General features: G+C 39.0%; 1 protein-coding gene across 6 annotated transcripts in view; it reads left to right on the top strand.

Moving 5' to 3' along the window:
• itgbl1 (integrin, beta-like 1) overlaps window positions 1-25,323 on the top strand; it is a 50,625-nt gene that overhangs the window by 14,288 nt on the left and 11,014 nt on the right. For 4 of the 6 annotated variants that reach the window (XR_006054519.1, XR_006054520.1, XM_042221817.1 and 1 more), the window contains exons 3-8: window positions 1,957-2,103; window positions 3,337-3,459; window positions 3,842-3,982; window positions 11,753-11,893; window positions 12,371-12,517; window positions 22,636-22,755. Coding sequence is in view for 4 of the 6 variants with exons in the window: in XM_042221817.1 (XP_042077751.1) it covers window positions 1,957-2,103; window positions 3,337-3,459; window positions 3,842-3,982; window positions 11,753-11,893; window positions 12,371-12,517; window positions 22,636-22,755 (819 nt within the window). In the remaining 2 variants the exon portion in view is untranslated. Of the gene's footprint in view, window positions 1-1,956; window positions 2,104-3,320; window positions 3,460-3,841; window positions 3,983-11,752; window positions 11,894-12,370; window positions 12,518-22,635; window positions 22,756-25,323 lie in introns of all 6 variants that reach the window. The other 2 variants (XM_042221816.1, XM_005935811.3) reach the window with 2 other exon arrangements.

The following is a 25,323-nucleotide window of genomic DNA, read 5'->3' as shown; positions in this document are numbered from 1 at the left end:
TTATAAAATTGTAATTGATGCTTATGAATCTTATTTTACAGTACATAAGTAGGTGGTATGGCATACTTCACTAGATTGTGAGCCTGGAGACAGCAGTTTGTGTTCCGCTTCCATCACTATTTAATTTCACACATTTAGTTAAAAAAAATCACTGTTAGTTTTGGATAAATATCATTTTTAGGGTTTAAACATCGCAACTTAGGGAATGAAAGGTTTTGCTTGTGTTACAGGTGTTACAGGATCAATGTTAAAGGAAACCATGTGCATATCTGAAACACCGAAATTAACAACAGGGTGGTATTTGACACCTTGGCAGTTAAAACAGGCAAAGTGTTTTCCACAGACAAAAAGCAAAATAAGTCAGTCTTCTTACAGCTATACAAGACTTTATAATGTCGTGAACCATATATTTCTTTATATTTGTACACAAACAAAGGGCTTAATTTAACAGCATAAATGTTACAATCCAAATTTGTTAGCGGTTTATAAAAGCTGGACGTTCCTTGGAATTCTGTTGTCTCTGTGGTTTAGTTCTCTTCGATGTGCATGTTACGAATTTTTCTCTTCCTCCAACCTGTTGCCTAGTGTCCCCTGAGACGTATCGATAATGTGGAGAGACAGGGGACTTGTGCGTTACTAATGACTGATGGATAGCCCTTGAAAAGGACACCACATTTACATGATGAACGATTCAGGCGAATGATTGAGTGTGACATAGAAGGCCCCTTGCTGCTAAACGCAATGAGAGCAACATTTATAATAACTTGTCAACAGTCCTCATTTGCATCATGTGTTTCCTCCTGTTTTCATATTGCTCACTGTGACCATCAGAATGATGAGAAACAGTGATGCCAGACTGCCTGCGTAGGTCCTTCAAACACTGAACATGGTAATGTTCTGGCAGTGTGATTGATATAGGAACCAGTATATCACAATGCTTGGGTTATTGGTATATAGCACAAACAAAAATTAGAAATATTATAGAAATATATCGGTGCCTGTCTGCCTTCTTACTATGCACATTTACACAGCTTAAGTTATTTGGGAGCAGAGGGTCTTGTTGAAGTTTAGTCAACAACAGGCAAATGAGCACTAATGTTCTGGTGATCTGGTGATGGACTACAGTTCTGTCTAATCACGTTTATGTGTGTAGCTAGAGACCAGCCACGCACATAGTACACCCTTTAATTAAGATACTTTGAATCTAAAGACTACAAATGGCTCTTTCAACTATAGTTCACCATTTAACATTTGTACCTGTATGCTTTCATCATCTCTTTCTTATTATGTCTTTCTCCTCCTCCACGACTGCCCTCTCCATCATTTCCATCTAATCCTCCTCTGCTTCAGGGGACGTTCCTCCCCTGAAGCTTTATCTCCTGAGCTGTAGTCAGGGCTCTAAAACACAAACATAAGCATGCTTCTTTATTCCTAATATTGTCACAGTTACTTATTTTTGATTAAAATATCACGTGGCATGAGAGTTACACAACGTCAGATCCACGTCAAAGAAAGTTTCATTAATGCTAGCTAACAGCTGCTAATGGTAGCAAAAACAGCAGCGGTTTCTGACAGAAAAGCTCAGGATATTCTAAACAGGTCACCTCAGTATCACTGTCATCAGACAGAAGTACTTGTCGCGAATTCCATTCACAAATTTTGTGCGTAAATAGATGTGAACAATCTGCACACATTACAGATGAACGGCGACCAGAGTTGTTTATCCTACTGCAGCTACTGTAGCAAGGGGTAAAACCTGAATCGATAGGGGTAAGAAAATAGAATTCATTTGACTGTAATCTGCAATCTACTGACTTTAAGCTGTGAAATTTTATACACTGTACCTTTAAGAAATAACACATGTGCCCTTGTGTTTACAGAGTGATGTGAAATACTGGTCATGTACATGATGTTAGCAGTGGTAAACAGCATATGATGCATTGTGTTTCCCTTTAGACCAAGGCTACTGTGACTGTGGAGTGTGCGAGTGTGATGAAGGTTGGTTCGGTGATGCCTGCCAGTTTCAGGAAGAGTGTAACCTATCCAGCAAGAAGAGCAGAGAGCTTTGCAAAAACCAACAGGGGGTGGTCTGCTCCAACAGAGGTACAGCTATTGTACAAACACACGCACAATGAGTCAGTTACATATAACATAAATTTTGAAGCAAACACTTATCAAAGCGTTGCACCCTCACATATTACCAACAGCAATTCTTAAGACAATTCGGCATGCTCTGCTAATATTTTAATAATATCGCCTAAACATAGCCTAGTACCAAGCCATTAATAGACAGAGTGAGGGGGTAATCAGTTCGGCACATCGAATTTTTTATTACAAAGTGATGAGCAAATATTTAAAAAAATAATAATTCAAAACTCTTTTTTAAATAATCGACCAGTTTATATGAATTTTTCTGTGATATCAATTTACTACAAGCAAAAACATAAACAAGGAGTTACCATAATAAACGCGTTAATTACAATTAATCCCTCGCTGTGTTTTCATATCTTTGCGGGGACATTTAATTGACATAATGCTTTCCCTAGCCGTTTACCCTAACCCTTAACCATCAAAAATGAATGCCTAATCCTAACCGTAACCTAATTGTAATCCTGACACTAAAACCACATTTTGAGTCTGAAAAATGCCTTCAAACACGTGGGGACTGGGATTTTGTCCACATAAGGGCTGTTGGTCCCCACAAGCATAGAAAACGTTCAACTTTTAGCCCCCACAAAGATATCTAAACACAGTCACACATACACACATGAGTTCAAACAAAAATCCCACCTACGCATACAAATATATGTAAATACTGGAAGACATTTTGAATTAACAATAGTCTAAGTAAATACTGAAGTACCTTTGATTCACACAGTCTGTGTGACTAACATAGTATTATGCACTGACACGCTGAAGGCACACACTGTGAGGTGAGTCTGACAGCCAGCCCTTCATCTACTGGGGATCTCACTAGTGTGCAATGACTCCAGCTAAATGAAGGCTATAGATATGTTTATGTGTCTGTGATGCGTTCATGTTTGTTGGTGTAGTGAATGTATATGTGTGTGTGTGTATTGTATCGTATGTGGCCTGTATAGAAATGCAAATGTATTCACAGCATGTGCCTGTCTAGCCTTCTGCTTCTTTAGCACATAATTACAAAAGGGAACGGTGCGAGTTACTGCACGCACACACAGTCAGACAACAATTTAGAACTATTGATGTACAGACAGTGCTTCCAGTTAACAGCGCTAGATTCTAGGTGTTGAATTGCTCTTTATTGAAATCTGACATTTTCCAACAAACTGTGTCTAAAGTTTGTGTTTCCCATAGGAACCTGCCACTGCGGTAGCTGCATGTGTGACAATGAAGACAACAGAGGCATGGTAACAGGACGTTTCTGTGAGTGTGATGACAGCGAGTGCCTGGATGAGGAAACTGGAGAGATTTGCGGAGGTGTGCCCTGCATTTGCTGACACAGCCCTTTACTCTCCCCCTAAACATAGAATGCATCTTTGTATAACCAATGCTGGATTTGGTACAAAAAAACCCAACTACTGTAACACATATTGTGTTTTACTGTGATAAAAGAATAGAAATGCATTGCCTTTGCTCATTTGGTTTCCTTAAAAAAACTCATGCATTAACTATATACAATTACAACTTACATATGCTGCTTTTTTTTTTTTTAATTTAATACTCACTTCTTTTTTTTAAAGGAAAAAGTAGAGTTTGGATTACCAAAAATATGACTTAATCACCAGGACAGTAATCACCATTTGTCAAAATACATTTTGGAGGAAATCTCATCAGCTGTTCCTCTGTGATCTGCTTCCAGGGCATGGCCAATGTTACTGTGGAAACTGTTACTGTGCTGCTGGTTGGCATGGAGACAAATGTGAGTTCCAGTGTGACATGAGCCCATGGGAAAGCAGGCAGAGATGCACATCTCCAGATGGCAAAATCTGCAGCAACAGAGGTCTGTTTACCTGGAACATCGTGTTTGATTTTTGTTTTTTATATTTATTAAACTGTAATCACAAATTTGAAATGAAAGTATTATCATAATATACACAGGTCATGTACACAGTTATACATAAGAAATATAAACATACACATATGTTTGCTGTCGCTGATTAGAAAGCCACAAAATGCTGGACTGAAGAGTATTATGCTGGTTACATTTTCAGATCATGCACCAAGGACAGAATTCTGTCTTTATTCTCAAAATGCAGAAACAAAAATCAGAAGTCAGAAAACTTAAAGTCAGAAGGGAAAAAAACTCAAAAGACACCCCCATTTTGTGTTTTAGTTGATGATTATTTGATGATATTTTTCTTTGTCTATCAGGAACCCTCAAGATGAACTTTGAAGAATTTCTATTAGCCTAATTATAGCTCTGTAGCTCACCACCAGGTGGCACATAATTATATGTCAGCGATTTCACTAGCTCCACAAATGTCTCAGCTATTTACTCTGCTGTCCATCGCTATAGCAGAGCTGTACAATGTTGTTTTTTAGAAATACCTAAAGCAGGTATTTCAGGTATATCATCTTCGAATAGAAACTTGCAAGCTAACGTTCTTGTAACTTTATTCCACTAAACCTTGTGGTTCTTTTTTCATGGATGTCTGGATGTTAAACATTTCTGTAAGACCTGAATAGCCCCACTGATCATTTTATAGGGGCTTAAAGAATTTAGATCTACCACTAATTCAATTTGCAACATGTGCCTATCGCGTCATCAGAAATAGCAGCGTAGAAGTTTGGAATTCATTTTTAAAGGTAAGATACTTAAAGAAACAAGACTCTGTGTTTCTGGCATGCATAAATCAAATTACATCGACCAATAAACCATGTTATTATCATTATTATCCAATTTTTAACATGTTAAATGATGCCAGATTAAGCTAGCAAGCATGTAATATTAACCAGAAACCAGGATGTTGTTTCAATCGACATTATGTTTTGTTTTTTTAAAGACTTCAAAGTGTGAGTTTTCTAGCTAAATATAACATTATACTGTAACACACAGCGGTTTGGTCTAATTAAATAAATATATCCACTGTGGGTATAACCTACTATGGTAAAACAGTAATTGTACAACAATCAGCGAAACAGCTATTTTTGTGATATATTGCTATGAAGAGGCAGAGAACAGATTTGAGAAGTCTCGTAAATATTGTTTCATAAGTTTTATGGTCTTTTTAACTGTTACTGTCTGTATTATATTACAGCTCAGTTGATGAAAAGAGCAGAGGGACTAAAATGAGACTGAAAACACAAGGTGAGTTTAAAATAAAATGCCAGCTATGAAAAATGTTTTCTCCTAATGCACTTAGAGGCTTGTCCAACATTTTGTCTTTTTCTCTCTTCAATCTATCTCTCAGCAGTAGAACCACAGTACAATTCAGCCTGAAGACTGTCACACAGTGAGACAGCACCCTGACTGGGAGACTCATTTCCTTGAGTGTTTCAAGCTTTACTTTTTTCTTATTTTTAATAAAGCAAACATGTGCTCACCATGGTGTAGTAACTGTCAGAAAAAAGTTTAAATGTAGTGCTTGAATATCATTGCTTTACATTACATTTATTTGTCATTGTTGTTTTAATCCATATAATCTAAGGTTGTTTTTTTTTAATTAAACCAACCAAAAAACTGAAATGTGTGTTTATGTTAAACACACAAATATGTATTAATACCACTTAAGCCTCCTAAAATAAGAAGTATCTTACAATGCCTGTTAAAACATGCCTGAAATCTGAAATCTGTTGTAAATCTAATTTCATAGCAGATTTATCTGCATGCAGGATGGTTTGTGTCTCACACAGAAAGTGGTCAATATATTTGTTTTGCATTTGAATATTTAATCGTTAAACTGTTAAAGGAGCAATGTGTTTCATAAGCATAGACACGTACCCTTAAAAACATATATACAAAGATTAACTATAAAACACTTTACTGTGGTATAAGAACTACTGTAGCTCAATGCATTTTGACTACTAATTACCAAAGAAAGATCTCTGCAAGGTACTCTGGGAACTATCTAAAGTCTACATGAACTACATGATGATCCTGTATTCTGAACCCCGGCTGATGAGGCTCTCACTATTCGAGGGCTCTGATAATATCTATTTCAGTAGAAGTGTGTTGCTAGGGAACAGGAAGCAAACATTCTAAATGGGGTCAAATTCATTTCCTGTCTGTTTGCTGCATTATAAAGAGGGAAACAAACACTCTGTGCTACAAGCAATCAAACAATTTATACATTTGTTTTTGTTCTGTTCTTCTTTGATGTTTTCGGTAATGTCTTCCAGTCTATTTTTTCTCCCCGAATGCTTGTGCCATGAAAGGAATCTTTATCATTTAGTACCAATCCTATTAGTAAATAATATCTGAAAATGACAAACAGCTTACATGGCATTCTGAAAATATTCACATTGCTTCACTTGTTCCACATTTGGTCCTGTTACAGCTTTATTCCAAAATGTATTAAATTAATTTTTCACCTTAAAAAAATTCTACACAGTCCTTGATAATGACAAAGTGAACAAAGATTGCTTGAAATTCGTTCATTTAATTTCATGCAATTTAATTAACGCAATGTACGCAAGTTTTCATAGCCTTTTCAGTGACACTCATAATTGAGCTCGGGTTACCCTGTTTCCTCTGATCATCTGTCAGATGTTACTACAAGTTGATTGCAGTCGTTGTCGTGAGTCATGAGTTCAAACTCATTGCTTGGAGGACAAGCAGTCAGCAAAACAGCTTCACTAACCTAGCTCAAGTGATCCTGTGGGATTTCAGTAAGTCTCTCAAAAATTAATTACAGTGAACTGGCTGAGGGCTGGCTAAGTGGTAGGGTGAAATGGTAGGCTACATGGACAGAGTCTCATCACAGAGCTGCAAAATTATGGTCTAGTGCACAACTGACATAGCATGAACAACTGCCTTGTAGTGGAGCAGCCACTGTGCTAATGAAACAGCAGTAGCACGTAACAGGGGCCCTCTTGTCCTGATCTCTCTTGAAAAAGAGATTTTTAATCTCAATGAGACTTCTTATCAACTCCTTTCTTCAGCCTGTTATTCTATTATCTTGCTTTAATTTCTTTAGCCATACTTCAACATATAATAACAAATGGCACAGGATGTTAATATGATGTTAAAGATTTGAATTACTATACATTACCAGCAAATTTGTCACATTTTCATCAAATTGCTTATGACTTTAAACTACTATAAATCCAGAGTCTTAGAAATGTCATTTAAAATAAAAGATTATGTCCTTGAAAGCTACTCCAACCTGGTTTACTTAAGTTTTACTTTAACAGACGTGGAAATAACAGCACTACATATGGGTACATTTCAAGTACAGGGAGTGCAGAATTATTAGGCAAATGAGTATTTTGTCCACATCATCCTCTTCATGCATGTTGTCTTACTCCAAGCTGTATAGGCTCGAAAGCCTACTACCAATTAAGCATATTAGGTGATGTGCATCTCTGTAATGAGAAGGGGTGTGGTCTAATGACATCAACACCCTATATCAGGTGTGCATAATTATTAGGCAACGTCCTTTCCTTTGGCAAAATGGGTCAAAAGAAGGACTTGACAGGCTCAGAAAAGTCAAAAATAGTGAGATATCTTGCAGAGGGATGCAGCAGTCTCAAAATTGCAAAGCTTCTGAAGCGTGATCATCGAACAATCAAGCGTTTCATTCAAAATAGTCAACAGGGTCGCAAGAAGCGTGTGGAAAAACCAAGGCGCAAAATAACTGCCCATGAACTGAGAAAAGTCAAGCGTGCAGCTGCCAAGATGCCACTTGCCACCAGTTTGGCCATATTTCAGAGCTGCAACATCACTGGAGTGCCCAAAAGCACAAGGTGTGCAATACTCAGAGACATGGCCAAGGTAAGAAAGGCTGAAAGACGACCACCACTGAACAAGACACACAAGCTGAAACGTCAAGACTGGGCCAAGAAATATCTCAAGACTGGTTTTTCTAAGGTTTTATGGACTGATGAAATGAGAGTGAGTCTTGATGGGCCAGATGGATGGGCCCGTGGCTGGATTGGTAAAGGGCAGAGAGCTCCAGTCCGACTCAGACGCCAGCAGGTGGAGGTGGAGTACTGGTTTGGGCTGGTATCATCAAAGATGAGCTTGTGGGGCCTTTTCGGGTTGAGGATGGAGTCAAGCTCAACTCCCAGTCCTACTGCCAGTTTCTGGAAGACACCTTCTTCAAGCAGTGGTACAGGAAGAAGTCTGCATCCTTCAAGAAAAACATGATTTTCATGCAGGACAATGCTCCATCACACGCGTCCAAGTACTCCACAGCGTGGCTGGCAAGAAAGGGTATAAAAGAAGAAAAACTAATGACATGGCCTCCTTGTTCACCTGATCTGAACCCCATTGAGAACCTGTGGTCCATCATCAAATGTGAGATTTACAAGGAGGGAAAACAGTACACCTCTCTGAACAGTGTCTGGGAGGCTGTGGTTGCTGCTGCACGCAATGTTGATGGTGAACAGATCAAAACACTGACAGAATCCATGGATGGCAGGCTTTTGAGTGTCCTTGCAAAGAAAGGTGGCTATATTGGTCGCTGATTTGTTTTTGTTTTGTTTTTGAATGTCAGAAATGTATATTTGTGAATGTGGAGATGTTATATTGGTTTCACTGGTAAAAATAAATAATTGAAATGGGTATATATTTGTTTTTTGTTAAGTTGCCTAATAATTATGCACAGTAATAGTCACCTGCACACACAGATATCCCCCTAAAATAGCAAACTAAAAACTACTTCCAAAAACATTCAGCTTTGATATTAATGAGTTTTTTGGGTTCATTGAGAACATGGTTGTTGTTCAATAATAAAATTATTCCTCAAAAATACAACTTGCCTAATAATTCTGCACTCCCTGTATATATGTGTACAGTGTTGGGCAAGTTACTTGAAAAAGTAATTAATTATATTACTAGTTACTTCTTCAAAAAGTAACCGAGTTAGTAACTGAGTTACAATATTCTAAAAGTATTAATTACTTGAAAAGTATGTTTGCGTGGGACTTGTCAAAAATTGTTAACCTACTCATTGCAGCAGTCCCACCTTTTTTGCGCCACGGACCGGTTTATGCCCGACAATATTTTCACGGACCGGCCTTTAAGGTGTCGCGGATAAATACAACAAAATAAAACTAGTACCGTACGAAAAAAAGAAGATTTATTCATAACACACGTGAAAAGACCCAGGAAAACCGAGTTAACGATAAAAATGATAACAAAATAATGCTGAAAACCGATACCACACAAGGCAAAGTAAATAGTTTTTAAAGTTGAAATGTAGAGGAAACATCGAAAGTAGTTAAAAATGGCCAATTATACCCTATGGCAGCGGTCCCCAACCTTTTTTGCGCCACGGACCGGTTGGGGACCGCTGGTCTAGAGCAGCGGTCCCCAATCCCCGGGCCTCGGACCGGTACCGGTCCGTGAGTCGTTTGGTACCGGGCCGCGAGAGTTGAGGCTCAGGTGTGAAATGTATGGTTTTCAGGGTTTTTATCGGTTTTCAGCGTTATTTTGTTATCGTTTTTATCGTTAACTCGGTTTTCCTGGGTCTTTTCACATGTGTTATGAATAAATCTTCTTTTTTTCAGCACCGGTACTAGTTTTATTTTGTTGTATTTATCCACGACACCTTAAAGGCCGGTCCGTGAAAATATTGTCGAGCATAAACCGGTCCGTGGCGCAAAAAAGGTTGGGGACCGCTGCCCTAGGGTATAATTGGCCATTTTTAACTACTTTCGATGTTTCCTCTACATTTCAACTTTAAAAACTATTTACTTTGCCTTGTGTGGTATCATTCTTTTCAGCACAACCTGACGTGTCTGAATTTACAGTTATGTTTTCATTTTGACATACTGTCTTAACACAATTGATCTAAAATCAGACAAAAAACATAAAATTCGAGTAGAAAAAGTTACATTTTTTACTGTAACAACCACAAACAGGTTTAATGAATCATATTTTATAACTTTAAATGCAAATATAAATTGTCAATTTTAAAATCATATGCACAAGTTTTGCAAACAACAAAGTTATTTTTTTATAATCATTTCAAACTATTTACATAACAATCAGGTGTTCTGCATTCAATGAGATGCCACACAAATTATTTGTGCCACTTCAAAGATTTCTGTCTACTATAAAGGAGAACATCACAGCCTGATACCTGCAGGTCTGACAGCAGCAGGTGTATCACTCCTGTTTTCTACCTGGAGACAGCAGTCGCCTCATTATTCTGATACACAACACAAAACTATCCACAACACTACATACTAACTACACAAGACAACACATTAACTACACACTCCAAACATGCTGAACTCCTAAAACTTCCCCCTCTTCCTAAACAACCAAATGTCACGTTGCCATGTCATTTTTGATTGGTCGACATGGTGCATTTTTCCACCAACACGAAAGGGCTGTTTTTTGTTTGGTTTTGGGTTTTCTTTGCTCATAAGCAGAGAGTGCTCGCTGCGCTGTCCTTAGACAGTAAACGTGATCAAACTATTGAGGAAAAAACTCCGCGCATATATTGTTTATCATGACTCTGGTTTTACGTGGCCTATCGACACAATTTAAAAACCGGTATATATCACCTTGTTGCTTTGTCATCTTAAAGTTCTCATATGATTGGCTTACTTGCTAAGTAATTCCAAGAAGTTGAACAATTCAGTATAGGATTTTATGGGGACAATTCTCAAGTCCTGTCCCTATGTGACATGCAACAATTTCGCTCTGAATTAATCCAAAAAGCACTGTGAAGATAATTCCTGGAGATTATAGGCAATGGATCAAGTCTGACGATTACACTGAGGCGCGATTTGATTTCATCATCGTGTACAGATGTAAAGATTTGAAGTGTTTTGTGTGAGATTGTGACATGTTATTCCTCTCTCCTGCATTTTGTTCATGAGTAACCTTCATCTCGCGCTCATACTCTATGATCAAATTGACTGACAGCAATCACAAGATGATCCCTCCCTTTATCCGTTTGGTTTACACAGTCTTCCCAGTAGAGATTATATCGGAAGTAAACCAACCACAGGATGTCAAAAGCTGAATACATTGAAAACATATACAAGTGAATGTGTCATTTCAAATTCTGAAATAACAGGTATTTGGAACATTTCCAAATGGCATCCTGATTTTTAGTGATTATAAAACATTTGTGATCAGTGACCGTTACAGGTGCTGTAATCTGCTCTGGTGAAGCTCCACTGTGACATTTGTATCAGACATAAAAGTGCATGGGTCTATTAATCCAGAACCCCAGGGTTATGAGGTAGTGAGAGAGACGAAGCGGAGGGCCAAGGGCCAGACACGCACCAGCTACAGCCTACAGGCCTGCCAGCTGGCCTGCTCCCCTGGGGTTCCCCATGCTCTGTCACTGCTGATAAGAGAAAATGGGATTTCCAATGGATACTGCTCAGCTGACGGTCTTGCTCAGACGTGAAACAAATAAAAAAGCGAGATAGACGGATGGACAGATACAAAGATAAAGGGAAAAAAAGGAAGTTATAGCCTTTCAGCAAGAGGAAACGTATGCGCTCCTATCCCCACCAACATACATGGAAAACAGCGATTTGGAACTTGACATTACTCACTGTTTTTGGCCTGATTAATCTGAAAGATTAATGACCGGTGTAGAAAGAAAACACAATTTACAGGATGTGTGTTTGTGTGTTTTAGGGACCTGTGTGTGTGGAGAGTGTAACTGCCATGATGTTGATCCCTCTGGTGACTGGGGAGATATTCATGGAGACACCTGCGAGTGCGACGAGAGGAACTGTCATGCAACATATGACCGCTACACAGATGACTTCTGCTCAGGTCAGCAAGCTCTGTATGGTTAAAAAACAGATTCAAACACATGATGAGGGTTTTGTAGTCTGACTACTTTGCTTTGCTGACTGCTAGTGTGATAACCTAAATAAATAATAAGAAGAAAAGTCTATTTTTCAAAATGTTGAACTAATGTTTCAAAGAAGGGCTGGTGACAAAGTTACAGCTACTCTAATTTCTGCTTCATCTTTAAGAAACTGCAGTCCCATTAACTTAGCAAACACCAACAGCACTTTGCATGCTACTCTTATTGCTTTGGTACAACTTTTCAGCCATAAAAGTAAACTTCCTATATAACTTAACGATAAACTGGGGAGCGGTAAATATGACCTTTTCATGAATTCTCCAAAGAATTAATGAACAAAGTATAATAGATGCTACCATGGAGCTTTCCATTTATTAAATTATAATATTTTTCTGTACAAAACCCTGCTTTCACCAACTCTTCCTCTATGCTTTCGGCAGGTCATGGCCAATGCAACTGTGGCAGGTGTGACTGCAAGGAAGGGTGGGCAGGGAATAAGTGTGAGCATCCTCTGTCCTGTTCCCTGTCTTTGGAAAGCAGTTTGAAGAAGTGCAGAGGAACGTCCAATTTGCCCTGCTTCGGACGAGGTACTTGGTCTGCCTGTTGCTATGGTTACCATAGCAGGCTTGCACTCTGCTTTTACCTCTTGGAGTAAAATAGGTCATTTCCAGAATTGCGCATCTCTTTATTCATCCTTATGAGCGTTTTACAGACATCAGTCAAATGTGATGGCGTCTCTAACCGAGCCATTATCTTAACAGCGATCGCTCGACTCTTGTGTTATACAGCAGTATGCATTAAAATGTGTGAGCATAATGAAGCCTTACACGCGCTAGTTTTTTTTATCTGGTTTGTGAGCTGTGATGTGCATTTGTCCTCATACTTATATATATATGTGTGTGTGAAGGTTTTTTTCTGGATGTGTTATATACATTTAGTTACAATCTTTTCTGGCAACAATGTCAACTAACTCTCAGACTGCAGGTGGTTGTGTCTAGATTTATTACAGTGCACTGTGTAATTCATAGGTGGCGCTTCTAGACAGAGGAAGCTTGTTTTCTTGGTACCTGTAAAAGTGGGGCTTAATACTAATAGTAGATTCAGCTACTGAACCAGTGGTTCTGCTAACGAAGCAAAGGTCCAGGTGTTTTGTGTTTATTCAAAGTCGTGCATCCACAAATCTTTGCTGGACGATAGTAAGGGAAAGTGGGGGAATAGTGTATGTAGTAGATGTGGAAGATCAGTGTAATAGAGGTGATGACATTGTGTATTGCCACCTACATTCAAAATATTTTCCAACAATTTTCAAATATTCATGACTAGAAGAGCGAAAAGATCAGATATAACATTTCCAGGATTGCGTGGATCTGGTTTAAGGGACTGTACAATCAGATGTATGACCGGTGTATATTTGGATATTGCTAAATTCTGACTGGTACACAGAATTGTGTAACATTCTTATCTTCTTCCCCCACCTCGAAGGAGGGAGCAGAGCTCGCACAAAACAGTGCAGACAGAAATATCTCAATCTAAATAACTGCTATTCTGTCTTTGGCAGAAATCTGTGTGTTCATATAGGACTCTAATATACATATTATGAATTTGAGAAATGGAGGAAAAAGTGTTTTTAAAAAAGCTTTTTTGTACTCCAGAAACATGCTTTTGCTTGTGCAGGCAAAGGTAAAAAAATATGGAACGAGACCACACACAAACAGTTAATTAAGAAACAACTAGGTGTTTACATAGCTGAAAGCTTTTCAGTCAACAATGTGAGAAACAAATGAGTCATTTTTTGCAAAGCAGCACTGATTAATCATTACAAGAAGTGGGCTTAAACGCTTCTGGGCATATCTACAATAAATGGTATTAAACTTAAATACCAAATGGATGATGTAAGAATAAGATCTAGAAAAAGGCTTGGCATTTATGGTCAGACTGCAGCAGACGTTTGGATATTGATGTCCGAAAAATCTAGAAGGTTAATGAATATTTCAGTTTCAGACGCTGCCAGGTGTTTGGTATTTGGAGGAAAACGCTAAACGCTCCATTGCTACTGAATTTGACTCACTTAAAACTATTCAGCACACACCGTGACACGTTACAGAGGGTGCACAAAAGAAGACTGATAAGGACATATACATATCCTCCATGTTTTGTAGCATGTGACGAGTTCAGAGTTAGTCAGAAACTGCTTATGCAGAAAGAACTGTATGAACTAATAATTATCAAATGATTCATCTACATGATCTCTCACATTCTGTTCTCTAGTCAACATCTGCTGAGTAGTTACAGTTATTTAGGAGCTACTCATTAATGATTCATTAGTTATCAAACCGTTCCTGATTCATAACTTCTCACATTTTTGTGCAAAGTATTCAGCCAGCGTGTGATGATACAATATCCAGGAGCGTAGCAGTGCGCCTAAAAGAAGATATAGTTCCATAAATTACGAATAGCTTTTATTCTCATTTTATTCATAGAGTGTATCTCAGATTTGATTTTAGATTTAAAGTCTCTAGCGAGGTGTAGAAAAAGAAAACAAACCAAAAAATCTTTGATCATCAGTCTCAGTCATGTAATGCACATTGCCAGACGACAAAAAACAACAAGTTCTTACCATCATCCAAAGTTAACAATGCACAATGCACAGTTGTCCTTGCATTGACAGCCTGCATTGTTCTAAAGGATGCTACAGCCATTTGTTAATAAGACAAATTGTCTGGTAGTCTGCTGCATACACTTGGGTGTCTTCTCTTGTACCTTTTTACACTGATGCAGCAACCTTAATCAATCAGCTTTACAGTGCTGTGTAAGCCATTGTTCAGTGTATCTAAACACTGTTGTAATTTTTCTGGGAAATACCTGGCAGTATGTCTGTACCTCAGGAGATGGTACAGTAAAACCTTTGCTATTCTGTTGGTTGCACACTGATTGAACCTAATAATATAGGCAGTGGGCAGTTCTACAGGGACAAAACTTGCTTGGTCTCTGGACTCTGCAGATATGTCAGGGGTTAATGTGAAGCATTGATTCACTTGACTGTGTGGGAAGTCAGGGGGGGATGTATAGCTTTTCTGCAGCTGGAAATGGAAAGGGAGGATATGTGTGCTTTGTACTGCATGTTATACTCTCACCCATGGGCGAAGGAGCTGCTGATTACACCTGAGTGCACGGTTGCTACCATGGAGACAACAAATTACAGAAAAGTTAACATCACAAGGTTCAACTGAACAACAACAACAAGCAGGAAAAACAGAACCATTTTGTGCCTTTTTCTAATGTATCACCATTACATATTGTGCCAGGAAGACGGCCTCAAACCAATGGCGTGATTGAGGACATATGGCGTTCCCCACCACATAATGAACCAGAAAAGATTAACTTGTGCACAGAGAGTTAATTAACTTTAATTCCTCTTATACTTCCTTTAAAATATCTCCAAAAGCTGCAACAAAATGAAACTTCAATTTACACAGTGCAATGGAACAATTAATGGGATTCATGAATGCTTCCCTTTCAGAACTGCATTAAAAAAAAATGTTTCCAGCCCATTCAGTAAGCGTTTAAAGCCTGGCAACGTATCTCACTGTTGTTCGTTTCCTGTTCATACACCTAAATGAGAATTAGGATTTGGAAACTATGAGATACGGTGCAGTTCTAGGCTGAGATTTTCTAACCCTTGTCGAGGGAAACAGTTAATTGTCAAAAATAATTTTTCTTCTAGTTGCTTTCTGTCTGTAGTAATGATGTAGTGCTTAGAAACTCACAACGGTTGGAAAGAATGTGTTCATTGCATGACTGTGATGTCAAAAGATGTAAACAATAAAAAGGAAGACAGGAAGCAAGGTGGGAGGGAAGATACAGAGCGAGAAAGAGAGAAACTGAAGGAGACAGACACAGAAAATCACTTAGGCATGGATGAATGAGGCTGGTACAGATGTTAGTCTGAGAGGAAAGGCCTTGAAATTTGAAACAGCAGCTTCAGAGCTTTCTTCCTGAAAGATGGAGACAAGACGCTTGTGGAGTACATTCTTTATACTCTGGTATGTCCTGACGGAAACACCTGCTTTCAACATCTTTTTGCTGATTCTTGGGATTCCTTTCTCTGCTCTCTAGTGTGGCCTGTAGTAGACATTCACTGTATGTGTGTGCTACTTTTTAACATTTAATAGCACATTCCTTCTGCAGTAGAAAAAAATGTTTTTAATCTTACAATGTTGTGTCATTTGCAAGGTTTTGAAATATAGTTAATTGTCTGTATAACAAAAACTGATTTTTTTTATCCCCTAAGAAGTTGTTACCACATTGGTTTTAGATGACTATCAAAAACTTAGTACATAAAGTGAATCTAGCTGCATACTGAATGCTGATGGAATGCTTTCATTCACACCACGGGCTAGGACATATGAGCAAAGGATGAGCACATAAGGGGCCATCATTAGGCTTAATGCATTATACCTGTTGTGCTGGAGGACTCATTGCAGCTGTTGCTGAAATGAAAATGAAATTTAGTGAAAAGACCTTAAACAGGAGGGAAAACCAGACTGACAATGCTGAAAGCACTCTTTAACTGTGGTCACGCGTTGTTTAATATATTGTGCAGTGGATTTGATTTTACATTTAAATCTTTAAATCGACATTTTTGAGCTTTTTTATTTTTCCAGGTGCAAAGAGCGGATAATGTAGATGCAATCCAAGAGGTTTTTTTTGCAGTTTTGCCTGCATGTTTGTCAGTTTCACAGCTCTGTGGTGAAAGGATTGTCACAGCTGTGGTTGTGTTTATGCAGATCAGGCAGTGCAGCACAATTTTGGTGCTCACTTTGGCATAACAATGGGCTCCTATGCCCACTTGCTGTTGTTTGAAAATGTGATGAATGAGACACAGTGTAGATGGGACATTTCTCAATTCTGTTCAATTTTGTGGCCCTGTCTTTTGCTTAAATTTAAAGTCCATATATAAAATTGTCTCTGTAGCCATCTGTTTAATACATATCAGGTACATGATTTATATAGGGTGAATGCTTGAATTAACCTAGCAGCTGGATTGTAGACTACTTTATGGTTCAGACCTCAAGCTAATCACAGCAAATCATGTAAGAGTATGTTTAAGTAAGTACAATATATTCTCAGCTCTGCAATTTGAAAACTGATATCAAAATTATGATTTTAAAATCTTAACAATATTGAAGTTATGTGGTCATGGAATAATCAATCATACTAGTTTGTGCATGTAAGCATATTTAAATATTACTATGTCCACACTGCATGCATCAGTGGTCAGATCTATCAATTCAATTCTTCAAATGTTGCCTACATCAGACTTTAACCTGACTAGGTAACGACCCTGAACGAACCCATATGTACAAATAACTCACATGCAGTATGCTCTAAACATGAAAGCCGATAAATTCAGCTTGCATAGTTTCATTGCTATGTTAGACTGGAATCCAGCCAATTCATGAGAATGTGATAGTTGAGGATGAAGCCAAAATTTGACAAATTTGAATCTGAGTGCTGTTGTTCAATGGTTTCAATGAAACAGATTTCCAAGGATTTCAGCCTTTAACTACATCTGTCAGCATCTAGGAGGAGGTAGTCAGGTAAAAGCTACATGAAAGTCACCGTTCTTCTCCTCTCCTCTCCCTCTTCTTCTCTCTCTCTCTCTCTTCTGCTCTGCGCTCTCTCTATATATATATATATATATTATATATATTATATATATATATATAGATATATCTATAATATAATATTAAACATATCAGGTCCCATAAGGATGAATCATGTGCTAACGCTGTTAAATACTCGGGTAAAGTTTGTAGCATGCGTGCTTGTTGTTTTTGTCTGCTTCCACTTGTCTTTGCACTAGGATGATGTCGGAGTAAATGTGCAGTCATATTCGTTGTGTTTCTAGTGCTTTCAGGTTAATCTCGTTGAAATGACGTTAAAGCCACAACAATCATACAAGCACGTGGGGCCATGCAAACTATATAAACTAGTACTATTTTGAGTTGCTGAAATGAAATTTCAGTAAAATGGACTAGCCTGCTGCATCATTTTTAATTTAGATTTTCTGGGTGTCTTTGAATTCAGACCTCTGTAGGTTGATAATTTTCAGTTCAATCAAATGATGTGGCATCCTTTTGTTCCTGGCATATTACCCGGTTCATATCAATATAGATATCCAACATGATTTCTTTTTCCTGTTGATCTGATGTGTTTTCAAAGTGTTCCTTTAATTTCTTGAGCAGTATCCGTTAGTTCTCAACTTTTCAAAAATGGAATGAAAATGATCTTAAGACACGCACATGAATGTGTCATTTACTTTAGCAAGAAACACACGCGAAACATGAACACGCATGCACACACTCACACTGGTGGATGGCTTGACGGCCATGGAGATAATCAATAAGGCAGGGGTGTTATGACATCACCGGTTGCTAGGGTAACTGAGTCCACTGAGCAGATGGTGGTATGTTGTATGTGAAGAAGGACGAGAGCTTGTTATGTTTGTGTCTGTGCATGCTGAAGTGCGTGGTCATAAGAAGTGACAGTGATGTGACATGGACGACACATTAGATGACGCTGTCATTCGAGTAGCTGTCTTGTAAATTCATGCTCTGCACTATTTATTGCCCCTAATTTCCCCCAGTGAGTCATCGAAAGATAAGGCAGGCACATACACATTATGGATGTGTTTTAGGTCTAATTTGGTGGCACTAAACACAAAATGTACTTCGCAGGGTAACAAACAGGGAAAATACTCAGAGTGAATAATGATTGTGCAAAAAAAGGACATACCCAGCTCAATAAAAACAAGAGAAAAGAAAAAGAGGGGCACTGTGTGTGCTGTGATTTAAGAATCTTTATTGCACCAAGAAATTCCCTTTGTGCAATTATTTTTCTTGGTGGGCAGGTTACCCTTCTGAAGTGTCTTTTGTCTGCAGCATCGGGGAATGGAAATATTTTAAAAGCCATCAATCGTGTGTGTGTGTGTGTCTTTCCTTCATCTGTAGAACAGCCAAGTATTAAAGACTAAGTTTTTAGGATGAACTGATAATATTGCTACTGCATTATACAGTTAGATTTTTAAAGAAAAAGAAACATAATTCAGTTACTGTAAATATATGTAAGAAGAATTATATGAGTTTAGTTTGTGTAATTTTGTAGACAACTACAGAGGGTTTTGAATAATGTGCAGACTTTCAGTTTTAACTGAAGAGGTTAAACCAACCAGGCTGCTACTCTCCCTCTTAGGCTACGTCCACACTCGCCCAGATAGATTTGAAAATGGCGTTTTCGTCTGAAAATGCCCGACGTCCACACTGTCGTTTTCAGTCGTTGTCACAGAGCTGTCCGTCCACATTGAAACGGCTGAAAACACTTACGTTCCAGTACTGGAATGCAAGATAATTAGACCTGCCTCATTTCTGTCTGCCCCTTATTTACTTTCCGGCTCGTTGAAACGTCGCGGCAAAATGTCGAGGAAAAGCACCGAGTTTTTTAAATGGACTGACAATGAGGTGGAGTTGTTGCTGCGAGTAACACAAAAGCACAAAGTTGCAAAAGCGAGTGAGAGTTAAAGAATTTGAAGAAAAGCTATCTGTAGCATGTACAAACTGATATTAATCTTTAATAGGGCTGTCAAAATTGAGAGCAAACAAAACAACCGCTGTATAATGCCCTCCGCTGTCTTAGTTTAATTGGTCACTTGACTGCATCACATGACTAAAATGTGTCATCGTTTTCAAAAAGTCTCAGTTTTTGCTGTCCACACTGTGATGCGAAAGCACCGTTTTAAAATGTATGCGTTTTCGAGAGCGTTTTCAAAACGCTGCGTTTTCCTTGACCTAATTTTAAGATTTGGTACAGACTAAATAGGTTTTTATTGTTTCCTTTAAAATCTACAGACATCGGCTGTACTTTCATCTTACCTATGGTCCCACACACTGATACAAATCCTCATTCTAATGAGGACACACATGATATGTCTTTTAAGTGTTTCTGTTTTAACACAAAGCTGACAGCACAGCTGGAAACCAGGCCAAAGGGCGCTTCACAGCAATCGCCACTGTGATCCCAGTGTAGAAACAGGTACAAGTAGAAATTGGGGCCACAATGCTACAAGTCTGATTGCTTATCGCTGTTTCTAGATCAGGCTCTTGCTGCTTAGCTGTGGTTGACATATACACAGCTTAAATATCAGTTAGATTGTTTGCTAGTTTTGTGTTAGCATGCTGTTTATGCAGATGCTTGAAAAGAGTCTGTACAGTGGGGGGAATAATTATGTGATCCCCTGCTGAAATTGTAAATTTGCCCACTTAAAAAAAAAAAAAAACAGTCTCAAATTTTAATGGTAGCTTGATTAAAATTAGGGGAGGGGTTTGGGGGCAGAATATCAACCAAAAATGCAGAAAGAAATGCATTGCTTAAAAGTTATAAATTGATTTGGATGTAATTGAACAAAATAAGTATTTGATCCCCACACAAAACATGACTTGGTACTTGGTGGAGAAACACCAATTTGTCACCAGGATTGCACACGTCTCAATGGAATTTTGGTGCGCTCCTCTTTACAGAAACTATCTAAATATTTTAGGTTATGTCTGTGAAGTGAAACCTCTTATCCAAGAAGCTTCTTCACGTCTAAGAGCAATTGTTTGACGGTCCCAGATTTTAAGCCCTATGGGAGTGTACCCAAGAGGGTCATGGACCCCTTATTGATCCTCTACCTAATCACACAAGCCACGGTGTGAAAACGGGTGTGGGTCCCAATCAGCCAAGGTTTCGGGTGAACCCACTGTGAAACCTAGCCCCACCCTATCATGTGATTTACTGAGGTTAAATGGCCCAGGATGTGAGTGGGCGTTAAGGTGTCTGGGATCTCAAAACAGTTGGTGTTGTAAGCCCCGCCCTCTGTTCAAAGATGGTCATTCACAGTGGACATAGATGGCTTCTTTAACTCCTCTTTCAAACCATCTGTCTCCTCTGTCCAAAATGTGAACATTGGTGTCCTCGAAAGAGTGACCTTTGTCCTTTAGATGCAGACAGACAGCCGAGTCTTGTCCCATCGAGGTGGCTCTTCTATGCTGCTCCATGCATTTATGAAATGGCTGTTTGGTCTCTCCGTTGTAGAGGTCTGGGCAAACAGCCCCAAAGCATAACGTTTCCACCTCCGTGCCTGACTGGGTGTGCGGTGTTCTTTAGGCTTTAGGTCATACTCAGCCTTTCTCTTCCTCCAAACACGACAAGCCAAGTTGATGCCAAAGAGCTCCATTTTGGTTTCATCTGACCACAGCACTTTCTCCAAGCCTCTCTGAATTATTTAGATGTTCACTTGCAAACTTAAGGCGGGCCTGTATATGTGCCTGTAAAGGATTCGGACCCGACACACTGTGTTTTCGTTCGTTTTGAGCTTTTTATTGAGAACACAGTAATACTTTTTCTGGCACACTCAGCAGCCGACTTCCAGTCAGCTGCACACTCCTCTCCCCTCTCGTGTCCAACGTCACTGAAAAAGGGAAATCCTTGTCAGGACAATCACATCCACCTGTCCCTCCAACCTCCCTGGCACTGCCCTTGGGCTCACTGCACCACCCCTCCTCTGCAGCTGAGCCAGGGATCACACCTCCGCCACAGTACTTTATTGAGCAAGGGGACCTTTCATATTTCAGTCCATTACTGGGTAGTGTTTTACTAATTGTGTTCTTGCTGGTCTCAACAGCCCAGATCATTAACAAACTCTGGTTCAATCCCTGGCTGCTCCAGTCTGCACGCCAAATATCTTTGGGCAAGATGCTAACTCCAAGTTGTATGAATGTTAGATAGAAAGCACTTACATAGAAGTGCTCGTATGAATGGGTTAATACGGCACGTTGTATAAAACATGGCTCATGTTTTATACAACGTGTCCCAGCAGAGTAGAAAAGCGCTTTCTAAGAACCAATCCATTTACCATTTATCCCATGAGGCAACATCTTGCATGGAGCTCCAGACGGAGGATGATTGATAGTAATTATATATATCTTCCATGTCTGAATAATCACACCCCCAGTTGTCACCTTCTCAGCAAGCTTCTTGTAGGTCTTGTGGCCCTTTCCAGCCTTCTGCAGGCCCTGACATCCTTTGATCTCCTGACATCCCATCATCTTTGCCCATGGTTGTGGAGAGGTTGGAGTGAGATCAGGATTATCTGTAATTGACTGATTAACTGAGTGATCTGTAATCTGCCTGCCACATGGGCGCAGAGCCAAACTGGCTAAAACAAGCCGGGTAGTAGGGGATCAAAAATTTACTTTACTCAGTGACATGCAAATTAATCTATACGTTTTATTTTTCTGGATTTTTGGCTGATATTCAGTTTCTCTCCATTATAAAGAAACTACCATAAAAATTTCACACTGTTCAGTTCTTTGCAAGGGAGCAACTTCAGAAATTCAGCAGGGGCTTAAATGATTACTTCCCCCACTATAAGTGTGAGCAGCAGTTTAGCTTTTTTCCTAAATATAGGGTTAGCACCTATGATAACTTAGATCTCAGAGGTAAATTCTACACTAAAGCCAGTATGCAAATCAGTTTCCTAAAATTACAGAGTGAATAGAAAAAAATTCCAACAAGATTATATAAACAACTTCCGACAAAGAAAGATTATTCTGTTAAAAACACAACACAACTGCTCAGATGTGAGAAGACGTTTCTATTTTTCTAGGTCAGTGCCAGTGTGGACAGTGTACTTGCCACCCACCTGGGGACAGTCGTGTTCATGGCAAAAACTGTGAGTGTGACGACCGTCAGTGCGAGGACATCAATGGAGAGGTCTGTGGTGGAGGTAAGCGAACACACGCAGACCCTCACACACACACACACACACACACACACACACACACACACACACACACACACATTAAGTCTTTGTTGTGCCCTAAGGGGTCTTTGAAACTTTGCCGGTAGCGTTTGTAAATTTGAAGATCAGTGCACCGTGATCCTGTCTGCTCTCATTGATATCCACAGGCACAACCCTCTACACCCTTGAGCCTAATTTTAGAGAAACTTCTCTCAGCTGCTGAAGCTTCTGTTTGAGGTCCCGGGAAGTTGGCGCTCATAATTTGAGCCATTTAGGCAGAGATGCTGTAATGAATAGCTCACACTAAAACATTAGAGGCTCAGTTGAATTTGATATTTCCCATTGTAGATGCTAGAGCTTGAGAAAAGACAGAGAGAGAGAGAGACTGGCAGAAGCCAGATAAAGACAAAAAAGGATCGTAGTGCAGGTCATGAGAGTCATATCAATGATTATCACAAAGCCTCTTTAATTTGACTCCACATGACTCAGAGTATTTTTTTGGATACATACACCATGCGGAAATCTGCTTTTTGGGTCCTTTGCTGTAATGAAAGTGCTGGAAAAATGATAAAATATGACACATACACGGTTTTCCAAATAATAGCTCTTTTTTTTTCAAATTAATATCTTTCTAACAACAGCGAGGAGCTTTTCCTTCACATGCATACCAAACAGGGAAGGTACTTAGTGAAACTCAGTTCACTGTTCAGTCAGTGAAGTTTCAAACTATTTGTCTTTTCTCTTAAATTCACATGTGATCTGTCTAACTGCTACCATATATCAATATGTGGATCTTCCAGGGTAGAGAGGTTTTTTTAATGTTCTAGTGAGCTGTCTCACTATTGCATTAGTGGTGCAGTGCAGCATCTGAGGGTAATTTTCTGTAGTATTGATTGGATTACGGCCACTCATTGTCTGTTGGGCTGTCCAGGGACAATCCTTGAGGAGCCTTCTGGGTGAGCCTATCTCCACCACTGCTGCACATGCAAACAAACATAAGCATACATATGAACAATAGGTCCACAATTATGTCTGTATACTGAAAGGCCTGTAGAAGTCATTGGGTATTTTGAGAAGCTGAAAGGCACTCGAAACAAGGTGACACGTGAGGATCAAACATATAGGAGCTTTGTTTCAAGGGGGTTTGTAAGAAACTTCATAAGTCATGGTACAGTGCTGTCAGTGCTGCTGACTGTTTGGACCTCACTGCAGACAACAGAGAAGAGACACGTGTATACAATTCAGTCCTTCTGTGTTAACAAGCTTGTCAGTCAGGTCGGTCCTTACTTGACTCATGAGGGTTGTATCCAAAAACAAAGAACAAGAAGACAAAATTTTTACTTTGTACACTGCAATTTAAAGCAGTCCACTCTTTCTTCTCGTCCATAATTTCATTGTTTTTTTACACCTTCACTATGACAAAGACATATTCGTGTTATATGGGATAGAAAACATGGGTGGTCAGTCATACTGAACACAAGATCACACAGGACCTTCTTCAGTGTAGAGGCCACCTTGTACTTAGAAGATTGAATTGGCTATAACATAATTGTGTTTTATTTCTCTTCCAATCTGGAGTTGTTTATTTTAACCTCACTGGAGCTACTCGTGACTGGATTTTGTTATTATTTGTCAGTTGGAAGTTTGAAAAGAACATCTTAGGCCCTCAGGCTTAAGGCAATAAATTGCTTTCTTTTCATATTGTATCATTAATGCCAAGTCTGAGTGTTGAACTTTTAAACTGTCCAGATTTTACATGCATAGTTATTACTTTGATTTTTGGATTGACACGAACAGTAGTTAAAGTCTGAAGCTGGTCATTATGTCGGCTCCCACATTCATGTTTAGCCAGATTTCTGGCTGTGGGTATTAAGTGGGTATTATGAAGGCTCCGTGCCCCACAAAGTCACACAGTAATCTCCAGATTTTACCGAGGTTTACTGAAACCACTGAAATCATGTCAGCATATCTGCAGTGAACGTTTCTTTATGACAGGGATGTTGCTAGATACCCGCACTGTGTCTCTACTTTGATCCTTCTGTCTGTTGTGTACTTTGTACTTACTTTGATGGTGCAAGATCTTCATGGTGTCTTGAATCTGACATGCTCTTTGGTGCACTTGAAAATGACCACTACAACCTTTAAATGTCATGCCAGCTGTCCCATTTGCAACTTGTCAAGCAACATTAAATTCTTCTTTAGTGACAATGGGAATTGAAAATGAACAGACATCAAAGAATGCATTAACAAATCAAAAGACAATAAGCTGCAAATAAATGTGCTGCTTTAAGCTAACACTGGTCTTATCATTAGCATTGGCGGTGGATGCTCCTTATGCTGGTTTTAAACTGTTCTGCAAATAAGCCAAAATAGTTGAGAACATACATTCCTTCATAGCCAAATTAATAGCAGGTGTCACAATAATACATCTTAGATAAAGTGTTGGGTTAATAAATGCATTAATATCAGATACCACATACCATCATGCATTTCTTTGTGAAATAATGATCAAAAATGAAAGAAACGCAAAGGAACAACAGAGGTTATCTTGCA

Source organism: Haplochromis burtoni, unplaced genomic scaffold (genome assembly GCF_018398535.1).
Source record: "Haplochromis burtoni strain Fernald_Lab_line unplaced genomic scaffold, NCSU_Asbu1 Contig_75, whole genome shotgun sequence".
Taxonomy (NCBI): Eukaryota; Metazoa; Chordata; class Actinopteri; order Cichliformes; family Cichlidae; genus Haplochromis; species Haplochromis burtoni.
Note: the sequence above shows the minus strand (reverse complement) of the source record. Positions and strands in the feature narration are given on the sequence as shown.